At 35.3% G+C, this 13,289-nt stretch overlaps 2 protein-coding genes across 2 annotated transcripts in view; one reads left to right on the forward strand and one right to left on the reverse strand.

The window, feature by feature from the left end:
• Positions 1 to 922: 922 nt before the first annotated feature.
• On the reverse strand, positions 923 to 9,820 carry LOC100186494 (organic cation transporter protein-like). Its single transcript, XM_009862360.3, has 15 exons — positions 9,651 to 9,820; positions 8,543 to 8,659; positions 8,143 to 8,269; positions 7,226 to 7,329; positions 6,555 to 6,709; positions 5,889 to 6,013; positions 5,277 to 5,381; positions 4,652 to 4,738; positions 4,348 to 4,445; positions 4,069 to 4,151; positions 3,491 to 3,640; positions 2,856 to 2,964; positions 2,375 to 2,493; positions 1,541 to 1,670; positions 923 to 1,028 (listed from the first exon to the last, which is right to left on the reverse strand). The coding sequence occupies exons 1-15, from the start codon at positions 9,794 to 9,796 to the stop codon at positions 932 to 934; spliced, it is 1,752 nt and encodes a 583-aa protein (XP_009860662.1). The 5' UTR covers positions 9,797 to 9,820; the 3' UTR covers positions 923 to 931.
• The window catches only part of LOC100176278 (inorganic pyrophosphatase-like), a 13,523-nt gene continuing 7,472 nt past the window's right edge, over positions 7,239 to 13,289 (forward strand). The window contains exons 1-3 of the mRNA XM_009862324.3: positions 7,239 to 7,302; positions 12,538 to 12,661; positions 12,930 to 12,991. Coding sequence (XP_009860626.2) covers positions 12,601 to 12,661; positions 12,930 to 12,991 — 123 coding nt within the window. The 5' untranslated portion in view covers positions 7,239 to 7,302; positions 12,538 to 12,600. The remainder of the gene's footprint in view (positions 7,303 to 12,537; positions 12,662 to 12,929; positions 12,992 to 13,289) is intronic.

The raw sequence follows: 13,289 nt of genomic DNA on the forward strand, positions 1-13,289 counted from the left end.
GACTACATTACAGAGGTTAGTAGTCTAATACAATCAGAATATGTTGTTGCTGCCAGGTGTATAGTACTATGGGGTAAGACAGGACATCTTTAGCACATAATATTCAAACATTCTGATCGTGTTTTAAACAATTAACAACGGTCTTTGGAAGCCATGAGGATGCGGTTTTATAATTCTTTACATTTTCTTTTACTACCGAATAGTAACAGGTCTCGAATTAACAAAAAGGTGTCCCATCTTTCCCCACCCTACTAAATATCGGTTTACCAATTCTGTTAGGTGTATACAGTATTTATAACTTAAGTCAATTTTAAAATGACTATAAGTATTTGTGAAATATGACATTGCAGTCTGACATAGCAACTCCATCGCGTGTTTATACTTTCGCTTTTGTACAGCGGTGGGCATATAGGTTGTAGGTTCAAGGCTCTGCGCTGCTACCATTGCGGACGTATGTGGTATTTACTATGCGCATGTTATATACATACAGTGTATTAGTCTAAACGCTATTACACTTTTACGTTGCAAATACGTTAAATTGTACTGTGATACACAGTTTAAAATACAAAATCGTAACCAAAGAATGCATGGTTCAATGCTCGATGCCGCTACCTTTGTAGATATATAGTAGGGTGGGGGACGATATTATGACCTTTAGTACATAATATTCGAATATCCTTAGCGTATTTGAAGACCGTATCTTAAATAAGTAAACCAGTCTATATGAGTTGTGAGGATACGGTTTTATATTCTTTTTTTTACTACCAAGTTGGACGAGAAAATGGAATAAAAAAGTGTCCCATCTTCCAAAACACTACTATACACATAACAAAATTTTGACAAAAATCTACAAATTTCTAAATCTAAAAGCACTATCACGTTAAAATACTAAAAATGCTTGGAATGTTATTTTTTTTTTGGGGGGGGGGAATTAAAATTTTGCAGTTTTTGTCTCGTTTTCCCCGATAGATGAGAACCCTGCGTTGTCATGTCCCACGTCGCTCTTCTCCATACTGACGTCATTAGAACTAAAATAAATTATAGTACTGTGGGGTAAGATGAATACTGTTAGCACATAATATCCCATGTTTCCTAATCGTGTTTTTAACAATTAACAACGCTCTTTTAGAGTCGTGAAGATACGGTTATAATTCTGTAAACATTCTTTGTTTACTTCCAAATAGGACGAGAAAAGAGAATAAAACATGGATTATGTATTTTGCTTAGGGTAATGGACCTAAATCCCAAGGCCCCACATATTACCTCGTTTGCCCGTAGAACCTCACCCATACAGAATATACTTATAGTTTTAAAAATACAATATGTGTATTTAAGGGTAATGTGCCATGTTTTTACAAGGGTGTGCCAACTCTGGCCCAAATGTGGTCTAAATGTGCCAACGTGCAAACTCTGGTCTAAATCTTAAAACCTCATGCATATCCACGCCTTATAGTATATAGGACCTCACCCGTATATAATATATATATATACAATGTAGGCCCTACTTGTACAGTTAAAAATACCATTAAATACCACGTACCTAGATACACTTTCATCCCAACTGATTATTTTCCCTGTTTTATAAAATATTTCGGCTTCTTCAATTGTTTCCATCATTTTATGACCGTTTGTTTCGGGGAAAGTCAAAGATGCGAGCCCAGCTAATAAAGCTGTAGTAAAAGTTAAAGGTTAAAGTTTTAATGCTGCTGATACTGATATGTAGTAGGGTGGGAGAAGATGGGACACCTTATCATTCTATTTTTCGTCATATTTGGTAGTTGAAAAAAAATTTTAAAGAATTATAAAACCGTATCCTCACGACTCTAATAGACCGTTGTTAATTGTTTAAAACACGATCAAGATATTCAGATATTCTGTGCTAAAGGTGTCCCGTTTTCCCCCACCCTACTATATGTATTCTTTGAGTATTGCGTGTTGTTTAGCTAGGCAAGTAATCGCTTCAACCCAGTGGCCCTTTATGGGTTGTCTAAATTATAAACCACATACGGAGCTATAAAGTAAAAAAAATGCGATACAGTTTTGTACTACTGTACTTTTTAGACTCATTTAGAGTATGTGTGTCTTTGGGTAAGAGCTTTTGTTTCAATTCATTGGTCACTAATGGTTGTCTAAATTAGTCAAACATAAAAACAATCACCCATAATTTTACATTCGTAGTAATCCATTAGCTGGCAAGTGGTGTATGAAGCAGAACACCCGTGTTATGACTGTTTTTGCCCCGCGACGCGAGAATATAGAAGTTATTTTTATCAGAATATCTAATTCTGATATAGGTAACGTTTTGTTTACGTAATATACATACATATAAATATACAGTATAAATATGAGCACATTATACTTTAAAATAGTTTACCAAATATTCCGAAAATAGCGTTAGGCAACCATGTTACATCATCTTGCAAAGCGATCAAAAATGGCGCAATTATTCCACCGACACGCGCCATTAATGATCCCGCTCCCACACCATTGCTTCTATAAAATAATTTAAAGTTTGGTCAACTTTGTCTATATTTTTTTGTTGTGATGAAAATATGTTTTAAAATGATCGTTTGGTAATTGCTTTAACCCAGTATAGTCCCTTAAAGTTTTTTTTTTAAATTATCAGCAGCCTAAAAAGGTATCATACCTGGTAACTCGTAAGCGGATAAGAAGTGTATGAAACAGAACACCCGTGTTATAAAACTTTTGCTGCTCCGCCACGCAAAAGGATAAACAAATTTCCTTCATTCATTCACTCATACAAAACTCGTTCTTTGTAAATTTTTAAACCCAGTGGAAAATAAGCCCAACATAAGGTCTAAATAGCTATAAAAAAAAAGGTTTTCTTAACCCACCTTACTACAGTGGGATACAGCTCGCTTGTTAGATTGTATATGATAGCAAAGGAACCAGAGATCCCAATTTTCGCTGCAAATGCGAACACTAAACTTAAAGTTTCAAGACCTGTAGAAAATATACAAAGTGGTTTTATTATAGAAAAGCAAATTTAAAATATTATACAATAAGAACACCCATGTTAGAACGACCGTCGTTGCCCCGCCACTAGAGAATAAATAAGTTACATTCATTTATTTATTCATAACTTAAAAGCTGACACGAGGTGTACGAAACAAAACACCCGTGTTATAACACTTCTCTTTGCCCGCCATGCGAGGATAAATAAGTATAGTAAGGTGGGGGAAGTTGGGACATCTTTTAACTCTATTTTCTCGTCCCATGTGGTAGTAAACAAGGAACATTCAAAGAATTGTAAAACTATATGCTCAAGAATCTCATAGACCGTTGTTAATTGTTTAAAACACGATCTAGATACTCGGATAACATACGCAAAAGGTGTCTCATTTTCCTCCATTCTACTATATGTGTGGTCGTAAGCGGGCACGAGGTATACGAAACAGAACACCCGTATTATAACGACTCTCGTCGCCCCGCCACACGAGGATACATAAGTTGCATTCATCCCTTTTACCTTGATTGCTCCCTTTATATTCATTGACAACGAGGCTTATAATAAGACCAATACCAGACAAGAACATCATCCCCGAAAGCAAAATTCGTCGTCCAATTCTGTCCATCAATAAAATGCATAATACGTAGGATCCAATTTCCATTACTCCGTCTGAAAACAGAATGATAAATGAATGTAACTTACTTTATCCGCGCGTGGCCGAAAAGCGACAGTCGTTATAACACTGGGGTTCTGTTTCATACACCACGTTATTCTAGCTTACGAGTTACCTACTTTTTAGGTGATTATTTTTTGGATTTTTTTTCACTTTTTTGTATGGCTGATAATTTGGACAACCCATTAGTGCTACTGGGTTGGAGCAATTGCCGTCAAGTGTCTTTGCCACATACATATTGTACTGTGGGGTAATAGGGATACAGTTTGCACATAGTATTCATATTTCTTTGTCAAAACATGAAAATACAGGCAAACCATGGACAAATCATAGAGAAATATTTATATATGTTTTGATCAAGTTTTCCTTAGTTTTGCCAATACATAGTAAAAAACAATTACTTTAGCAGCCTTGTGCTACTTACTTAATGTGTTGTTTACAAAAATATCCCCCGCTAACGCACCGGCGTTTAATGAAATTCCGTAGTATACAAAACTGTTCACGAACCTGTAACATAAATATAAGTGACATAACATAACTTTATTTTGTCTGTTCGGTTACGGTAACGAATGTGTGAATAATATATATATAGTAGGGTAGGGAAGTTATAGGAGACCATTTTATTTATTTTCTCTATTTTCTCGTCCCATTTGGAAGTAAACAAAGAAAATTTAAATTGTTATTAAACCGTGGTACAACTTACCAGTTAAACATTACTTTTATGGTAATAATGCACGTTCCACGATGTCTAAATAGATCAATTATCGTGTATTTTCTTTCTGAAGTCCCTTCTTTAGCTTTCTAATGAAAAATATTCGGTTAAAGTATGAATACACCATCTGTGTCTCGTCCCATTTGGTAGTAAACAAAGAACATTCAAAGAATTGTAAAACCGTATCCTCACGACTCCAATAGACTGTTGTTAATTGTTTAAAACACGATCAAGATACTTGAATATTATGTGATAAAGGTGTCCGTTTTTCCCCGCCACCCTACTATTTATATACCTCTTGTTCATCTCCGGCTCGTCTAGCTTCTTCCCAATCTTCATCAGTGATCGTTACTTTGTTTATCCTTGCCAACAACTTTGTCACCTATACAATATGAATAAATGAATGTGACTTATTTACCCTATATACATAGCGTGGCGGGGCACCTCGCAGCTGTTATAAGAAACATGTGTTTTGTTTGATATAAACATGCGGTGCATTGATGTGATACGACATGTTTTCATTCTGTTTTACCGTCCCATTTGGTAGTAAACAAAGAATATTTTTTTCGAATTATATAACCGTATTCTTACGATTTTATTATAGCGTTGTTAATTGTTTGAAACACGATCAGGAAATATGGGATATTATGTGCTAACGGTATACATCTTACTCTAACAGTACTATAGATTGGCTTAGGCGTGGCTATAAATTAAGTTACCGAAAACTTTATTGCTAAAGTATGACTGAATGCATATATGGTTTAGTATATAAAATGAGTGTTGAGTACCATACACCTCATTCCCGCTTACGAGTCACCATGTATGTAACTTTGCGGGTGATTATTTGTGTGAACACACCGTTTATTATTACATAAACGCATATATTACCCACATATGAAACCTGGCTTGTAAACTGTTACCTTAATTCCTTCTTTGTCTTTATTCTTCGTAAATAACCAACGTGGCGATTCCGGTACAATGATGGCGAAAAGTAGAAACGGTATACTCAGTAAGGTGCTTACCAACTGAAAATAGAATATACTGCATTTTAATTAATGAATGAATGTAACTTGCTTTATCCTCGCGTGGCCGGAGAACGACGTTCTATTTCATATCCCTTGCGGGGTTACGAGTTATCACGAATGTATAACTTTGTGAGTAACTATATTTTTACATAACATATGAATATGTTTACACTAATTATTATTTAACTCGATAACCGTAAACTTCATAACCGTGTCACGGCCAGTGTAGAAAAATATCCTCCCCGCAAAAATTGGTCTCAATCGTTCTCACCGGACGTCGCTTCACTTTAAGTAGGATTGGGGAAGATGGGACCCTTTTAGCACATAATATCCAGATATTCGATCGTGTTTTAATCAATTAACAACGGTCTATGGGAGTCATAAGGATATGGTTTTATAATTCTTTAAATGTTCTTCGTTTACTATTATATGGGATGAGAAAATAGAGTTAAAAGTGTCCCATCTTTCCCCATCCTAGTGTAAATAAGTTCCATTCAACGTGCATACCATGTTATCATGCCAGTTCCTCCAGTTAAATGCCACACCTGACATTATCATGTATCCTAGTGCGAAGAAAACTTGGTACCCGATGCCAAAGAAAGTGCGCCATTTGTTTCCTACTACTTCAGTAACTAGACAAAATAAATTGCATTATTAAATGAATGAGTGTAACTTATTTATCCTCGCGTTGCCGGAAAATGACAGTCGTTGTGACACGAATGTTCTATTTCATACACCTCGTATTCGCTTACTAGTTACCACGTGTATAAGTTAGCGGGTGATTATTTGTTGTGGATTGGCAATTTCGACAACTCCTAAGATACCACTGGGTTGAAGCAATTGCCGTTGAAAGTCTTGTGCAAGAACGGCCCCCTAAAATATACGCGACGATGGGCTTTAAATGCAAAAAATAGAACAAAATTAGGCATTTCAATATGCCTGCCAGAAATTTTTCCCATTCATATTAGAATTAGGAACTGTGTTTTTGAAATACTACTTGTATGAGCTGCTTAAACTCATATAATAGCAGGGTATATGAACTGTAAACAAATGTTAAAACTGTACCTATTGTTGGCAGTCGCATGTTCTAATATTTACCTTCAGGAATACATGTAAATTTTTGCTTTCAAAATTACAAGAGGTCTTATAATTGTGTATGTGATATATACTGACTGTAAACAAAAGTTCCAATAGTAGTTCCATAACCAAATGCAGCTGTAGCGGTGCGAAACGCCATGTACATTTCAACGGACGTTGAATAAGTAACCCCAAACATTGAACCAAGCACCCCAATAAACGTTAGCACCATCGTTGGTTTGCGCCCAAACCTGTTTTTAAAAATTAATGTCAGTGTTACGTCATAGAGATAAGTTTGATATCATAATGCAGTTAGTTTTTGTAGGTAAACAACAGTTGTGTACTGCTTTAGTACGATAATAGGAAATATAGTGGCAATAGCAATAACTGCAGGCAAAAATAACGTTTTTTTTAAATATACTATAATGCCTATCTTACGAGTAGGCTTTTGGGCAAAATTTTGGTTTGAAATTATTTATTGAATTAGCTGTGCAAGTCTTTCGGTGTTACAAGAACGGGGCAAAAGTATAAGTTTGGTTGGGACTATATACGGACTCTGGTCAGACCAAAAATAATTTTTTACAGTTTCTAGTGGACCAAAATGGCTACACCAACTCAAATTTGTCCCACGCAGTAGAGTCTATATCTAGTTTAAAATGTGGTAATGGGCCAACTCTGACCTGTTCACCTGTACCCTAGGACCCATGGCGTATACCTCGCCGTAGGACCTTATAACGTATAGTTTTTGAAAAATGTTTTTTTCTTACATGTCAGCAAAGTTTCCAAAGAGAATCGAACCTATCATCATACCAGCATAGTAGAGAGACGTGGAGAGGGAACCAAGGTATTTGCGATCGCATACTAGATTAAACTAGTAAATGTAATCAATAAATGCATGAATGTAACTTGTTTATCCTCGTGTGGCGGGGCAAAGAAAGTCGTTATAACACAGGTGTTCTGTTCCATACACCTCGTGTCCGCTTACGAGTTACCAATTTGCGGACATTTTTTTAATGTATGGCTGATAAATTAAACAACCTATTAGTGGCTACCGGGTTTAAGCGATTTTCGTTAAGTGTCTTGTGAAGTGTAAACTTAAGCTGCCTGTTTAAACATCATAAACAAAATGAAAACAGCATTATTATTGGCATGTGAAAAGTAAATATAACTTACGCCAAACGACGTAAGCTCTTGGACTTTGATTTGTATTTTGAAATAAGGTTAAGCTACTACAATCACATTGCTTTCAAATATTGTCTTTCAAAATCATATTGACTTATCCACGCGCGGTAACAGTATTACACAAATCCCATTTAGCGATTAGTCTGCGTGAAAAATTACATTTCATCAAAAAAATATGAAAATAAAACATCTAATTTAAAAACTGTTGTATAGCAGTGTGTAATACTTCACAATGCAAAAATGTATAAGCATGAAAAATGTTGTAGTAAAAAATATTTTTTACATAATTATAACCGTATCTTCACTGCTCTAAAAATCGTTGTTAATTGTAAAAACACGATATGTTAGCGGTATTTCTTACCCAACGGTATTATAAGTTACGCCATGGCTCCTCATGCGCACCATACATGGCGACTTTACAGTTTACATGTCACAAATATACGCTTACGAGTTAGTAAATATATCGTTAATGGGTTAAGTTAAGATACTATATGTTACCTACCTCAGTGACCACGGTCTCTGTGAACATTGCTTTATCATAATAATATCCTTTATCGCATACGACTACCGGGTAAGATTGATTGACGCATGTCAGGTCTCCATTACATGCATTCAAGTCGTACCCGTACCTACGTCATAATTTATTACGTCCTTATTTGATTACGTCACACATGGGAAAAGTTTGGTGTGATGAATGTACTTATCTACGTCAAAATGAATTATGTCATAGTTGTTTACGTCACACTTGATTACATATTAGTTAATTACGTCACATATGGGCAAAACTCCATTTTAGGTTAAAGTTAATTACGTCATAGTAAATTACGTCATATTTTATTACGTCATATAGTTGAATACGTCACACATGTGTAAAATTAGATTTTATATAGCTATACACTTGCCTGCTACATGTATCGTATGCTAGTTTAGTAGCATCGTATGGTGTCGTGTAGTTTAAAATATCTGGTTCTGTAAGGTTAGGGTAAGCTGTAGCGTTGTCTAACGGTGGTACGTTGCATCTGTAAATATGAGATTTACACTAAGTATATATGCCAGAAAAGGGTAACGTTTTTGGACTGATTTCTAGACTGTAGTAGAGTGGGAGAAGATAGGACACCTTTAGCACATAATATCCAAATTTCCTGATCGTGTTTTAAACAATTAACAACGGTCCACGGGCATAAAAAAGTTGGGTAATTTTCCGTTGCTAATCCAAAGTCCAAATTACATAAAGCGCCAAACGTGTGTTTGCTCTAATGCGTATTCTGCAAACTTTGAATTACTATACAATGCAATATAAGATAACCTTTTAATAAGGCCGTAATTAATATGCTGTTGAATAAATGAATCAATAAATGTATTTAATTATTTTGGGGTGGCGGGGCAACGACAGTCGTTATAACACGAGTGTTCTGTTTTATTCATCAGCCCCGTGCCCGCTTACGAGTTACCGAATATAACTTTGTATGTGACTCAATGAATGAAACTTGCTTTTTCCTCGCTTGATGACGGTGCACAACAGTCGTTATAACACAGATGTTCTGTTTCATACACCTCGCGCCAAGTTTACTCAATTCAATTTCTTCAAACCAGAGTTTTTTTTATAGGTTGTTTAATTTACCAGACATAGGAAAATCAGTTACTCACGAAGTTATACAAACTCGGTAACTGGTAAGCGGGTATAAGGTGTGAAACAAAACACCCATATTTACGACTGTCGTTGCTTGCCACGCAAAGATCAACAAGTTACATTCATTCATTCATTCATTCATTCATTCATAACTTATAAGCTGGTACAATGTGCATGGAAACAGAACACCCGTGTTATAACGACTGATGTCGTTCCCTGCCACGCAAGGATAAACAATTAAGTTAGATACATTCATTTATTCATAACTTAAAAGCTGGTATACAATGTGTATGGAAACAGAACGCCCGTGTTATAACAACTACCGTTGCCTGCCACACAATTTTAACAAGTTACATTCATTTATTCAAACTTAATTTCACCTTGAGTCTGGTATATAGGCAATAAACACAGTAGCTAACGCATTAAATCCGCCCGGAACGTTAAAATACCCAAGCAGAACAAATATGATAACTTGTGAGAGTCCAGCCCCGCCTAAACGATTTAAAAGAACGTCGAATTGTATCATATTGTCTGCCAAAGTAAGAATGACATAAATTATTTTAACATAATGTATAGTAGGGTGGGGAAAGATGGGACACCTTCAGCACATAATATTCAGATATCCTGATTGTATTTTAAACAATTAACAACGGTCTATGGAAGCCGGGAAGATATAGATTTATAAATGTTTGATTGTTCATTGTTAACTGCTAAATGGGACGAGAAAACAGTGTTAAAGTGTGTCCCATCTTCCCCCACCCTACTGTATATATATATATAGTATATAGAAGGTTATATTAATAAAAACAGCGAAGATAATTGAATAAGTATAGAAAACGACAATCGTTAAACACGCCTTTGGGTGTAAAAACTACTTTCGTACAGTTAGGTCCCATTTTATAAGGGGGAGCGGTCCTACAGCGAGGCGCGTCGTGGAATAAGTTTAACTAATTATTGCTAAATCTTGCTGTAAAACTGTATATTAAACTCATAAAATTTCTTTCTTACTTTTTGTTTGAAACTAGTTACGTCTAACGCTTAAACTAAGAACCAGTTTGGTCTTAGCATATTGCCGCTCGGTCAGAAAATGCTCATATAGCCAAATACATAAATGGTCTCTGCGTAGCTGTATAAATACTGTTTTCAGTCTTGCCGCTGTGCACAAAAACGCCCGAAAATTCGCTCTATTTTCAACATAAGCCAGACTACACAATGGGAACTTTAAAGTGATTTTCCGCAAGCTGTCAGATTTTATTTACTAAATGTTTTAAGGCATGTTTGCATTTGTATTTGCAATCTTAGGGCACGGTGTTTGTCCTTAAACAATGACAGGTCAGTACAGTGAAGACTGTAAATTACTTGTCTAAACGCGAATTGACCTATAATTAATCATTTAACAGCGTTGCAAAAGTATTTGTTTTTTGTGGGGGGGGGGGGGGAGATGGACACCTCTAGCAAATAATATAAAAATATCCTGATCGTGTTCTCGTGAGGATGCGGTTTTTAACTGTTTTTAATATTTTCTGTTTACTACCAATTGGGAGGAAAAAAATAAAATGGAAAGGTGTCCCATATTCCCCCGCTCTACTATATCTAACGTTTTATTTTACGAAATTATGGCAATTTATACGAGATAAAAACGACTTTGTACTAAAAAACTTTAAAAGTAAATTCACAAAACTAGTTAAAGGTATAATAATGGTATGCAGGGCGTTTTTAATGCGAAACGCAGTAAAGAAGCTTAATTAAAAGTTTAAACAGCGTTCTGGCATAGCTGCGAGACACTTTAAACACAGATTTTATCAAATGCTATCTTTTTTACCAAATAAACGCAAAAAATCAAAATCTAGGAACTTAAGTTCAGCACTATTTTTATGCTAGTGAATTACTGAAAAATGAAAAAAAAGCTTTTAAACCTTAATAGCAACTTGGAAACTATAAAACTTCAAAGAATAACAACTTGAACTTGAAAACATATAAAACTTAAAAGCAATTTGCTAAAATCTATTTACAGATTAAATAAAAAGAGTCACTTCTAAATACAGAAGCCCGGTAGTCATGCATAAAAGCAGCCGAAATCTTTTCAAGTCGACTTCTAAGTGTATTATTCAGAGTCCAAAACACACAAGGTGATAAATGGTGTCAATACTGCCGTTTTACTGTGGCGTTTGCTGTTTAGTTTACGTAATTATGCAAACTTGAACTACCATTCAATGCAGTTTAGGATAACCTTTTAAGGGTGCCTTATATAAAGTGCGGCTGTATTTCACACAATAGTGTACTTCATGGATGTTTGGTTTAAACAAGGGTAATGGTTTTTATAGTGTAACTGTCGACGTTATAATTTGTAGCGCGCCCGCCTCTAACCCAGGGGAGCAAGGCTTGTCGCTGCTATAACATTGTGGGCGTATGTGCCCAAGCTATCAGCCATACATATACCAAAATCTTCAAAAATATTCACCCACAAAGTTATACATACGTGGCAACTAGTACGCAGGCATAAGGTGTACGAAACAGGACTTTCGTGTTATAACGACGAGTGTCGTTGCCCCACCACGCGAGGATAAAGCAAGTTACATTCATTCTTTCATTGAAGTTTTCTGCTTCTGTTCCGTTTCACTTAACTTCAATGTTCCAGTTATGTTTGGACCGTTTACAATGTGAGGTTATGATTTTATTTTACATAAAAATGGTATCTTCGAAAAATATAACGCTGCAAGGTAAAATGTAATTTAGGGTACTGTAATTTCATGTTTTATATTATAGTAGAGTGGGGGAAGATGGTCCATCATCTTTTCATCTTATTTTCTCATCCAATTTGGTAGTAAACAAAGAACACTCAAAGCATTAAAAAAAACGCATTCCCAGGAATTCCATAGACCGTTGTTAATAACTCAAAACACTCTGGTTATTTGGAAATTTCACTTAAATTCGTATCGCATGATGATGTAACTTGTTTATCCTCGCATTTTTGGTTTACAAACAAAAAAGTAAAATAAAAGGTAGGTCTTTGCATTTTCTATGTAATAGCGCTTGGCCAATGCATTTAACTTGTTAGTAACCGTCTAAAATCCATTATACAGTCGAAAAACGACTGCATTACTCCCCGAAATGCATTTTTTAACCGGTATCACTAGTCGTTGCTAGAACAGCTAGAAAAAAGCGTTCCAATACAGTGCACACGTGTGTAGGCCCCATGCGCGACGTATGTCTACGTTTAGTATTAAGATAAGCACGGCGTTAGCAGCTGCTTTTCGTTTACAACAGCTCCAAAAAGTGCTTTTACCTGTGGCAACAACGTCAATTAGAAATCTACACAGACATAGCACCATGACTTATCAACTTGAAGAGAGAGGGACACCTAATACTTTAGATTACAGAATCTATTATAGTACGTATATTATGCATAGGCTACACTAAGGGTATATATGTATCGGGACATAGCGTAAATTAACATTAATTTCGGGTAGTGTATATTACTTTTTTATTGTTTATGTATGATATGTCTATTATTTATTGAAAGAATACAACCATTTTCTACATTAAACTATAACAAAATGCTCTTTTCTGCTATTTTTTTCCATAATACACAATTATCAATTTTGGTGTGTATATATATATATACTATCTACTATTCTACTAATATTGTTTTCTTGTAGAAAAAGATGGAGTGGCAGTTTCACCATTTCATGATATACCTTGGAAATCTAGCACTTCACCAGTATGTATAAATTATTTATTTATATATATATATATATAATATATACATGTATATATATTATATGTGGGTGTGTGTTTTGTACATGGGTATTTTATTGAAAATGATAATGTCATATTGTAATTGCAGGTGTGTGTATGTTTGGTGTATAAGAAGACACCTGTGTTATAACTCGACAGTGAGCATGAGGTGTATGAATACACCATGTGTGTCTGGTGTATAAGAAGACACCCATGTAATAACTCAATAGTGAGCATAAGGTGTATGAATACACCATGTTTGTCTGGTGTATAAAAAATAC

The sequence above is a fragment of the Ciona intestinalis genome, chromosome 13 (genome assembly GCF_000224145.3).
Source record: "Ciona intestinalis chromosome 13, KH, whole genome shotgun sequence".
In the NCBI taxonomy this organism is placed as follows: domain Eukaryota; kingdom Metazoa; phylum Chordata; class Ascidiacea; order Phlebobranchia; family Cionidae; genus Ciona; species Ciona intestinalis.

Coding starts and splice junctions, on each gene's coding strand:
- LOC100186494 (XM_009862360.3), bottom strand. CDS start 9,796: ATGATACAATTCGACGTTCTTTTAAATCGTTTAGGCGGGGCTGGACTC. Junction 8,660..9,650: donor GCCTATATACCAGACTCAAG/GTGAAATTAAGT, acceptor TCATATTTACAG/ATGCAACGTACCACCGTTAG. Junction 4,739..5,276: donor AAGACAAAGAAGGAATTAAG/GTAACAGTTTAC, acceptor CATATTGTATAG/GTGACAAAGTTGTTGGCAAG.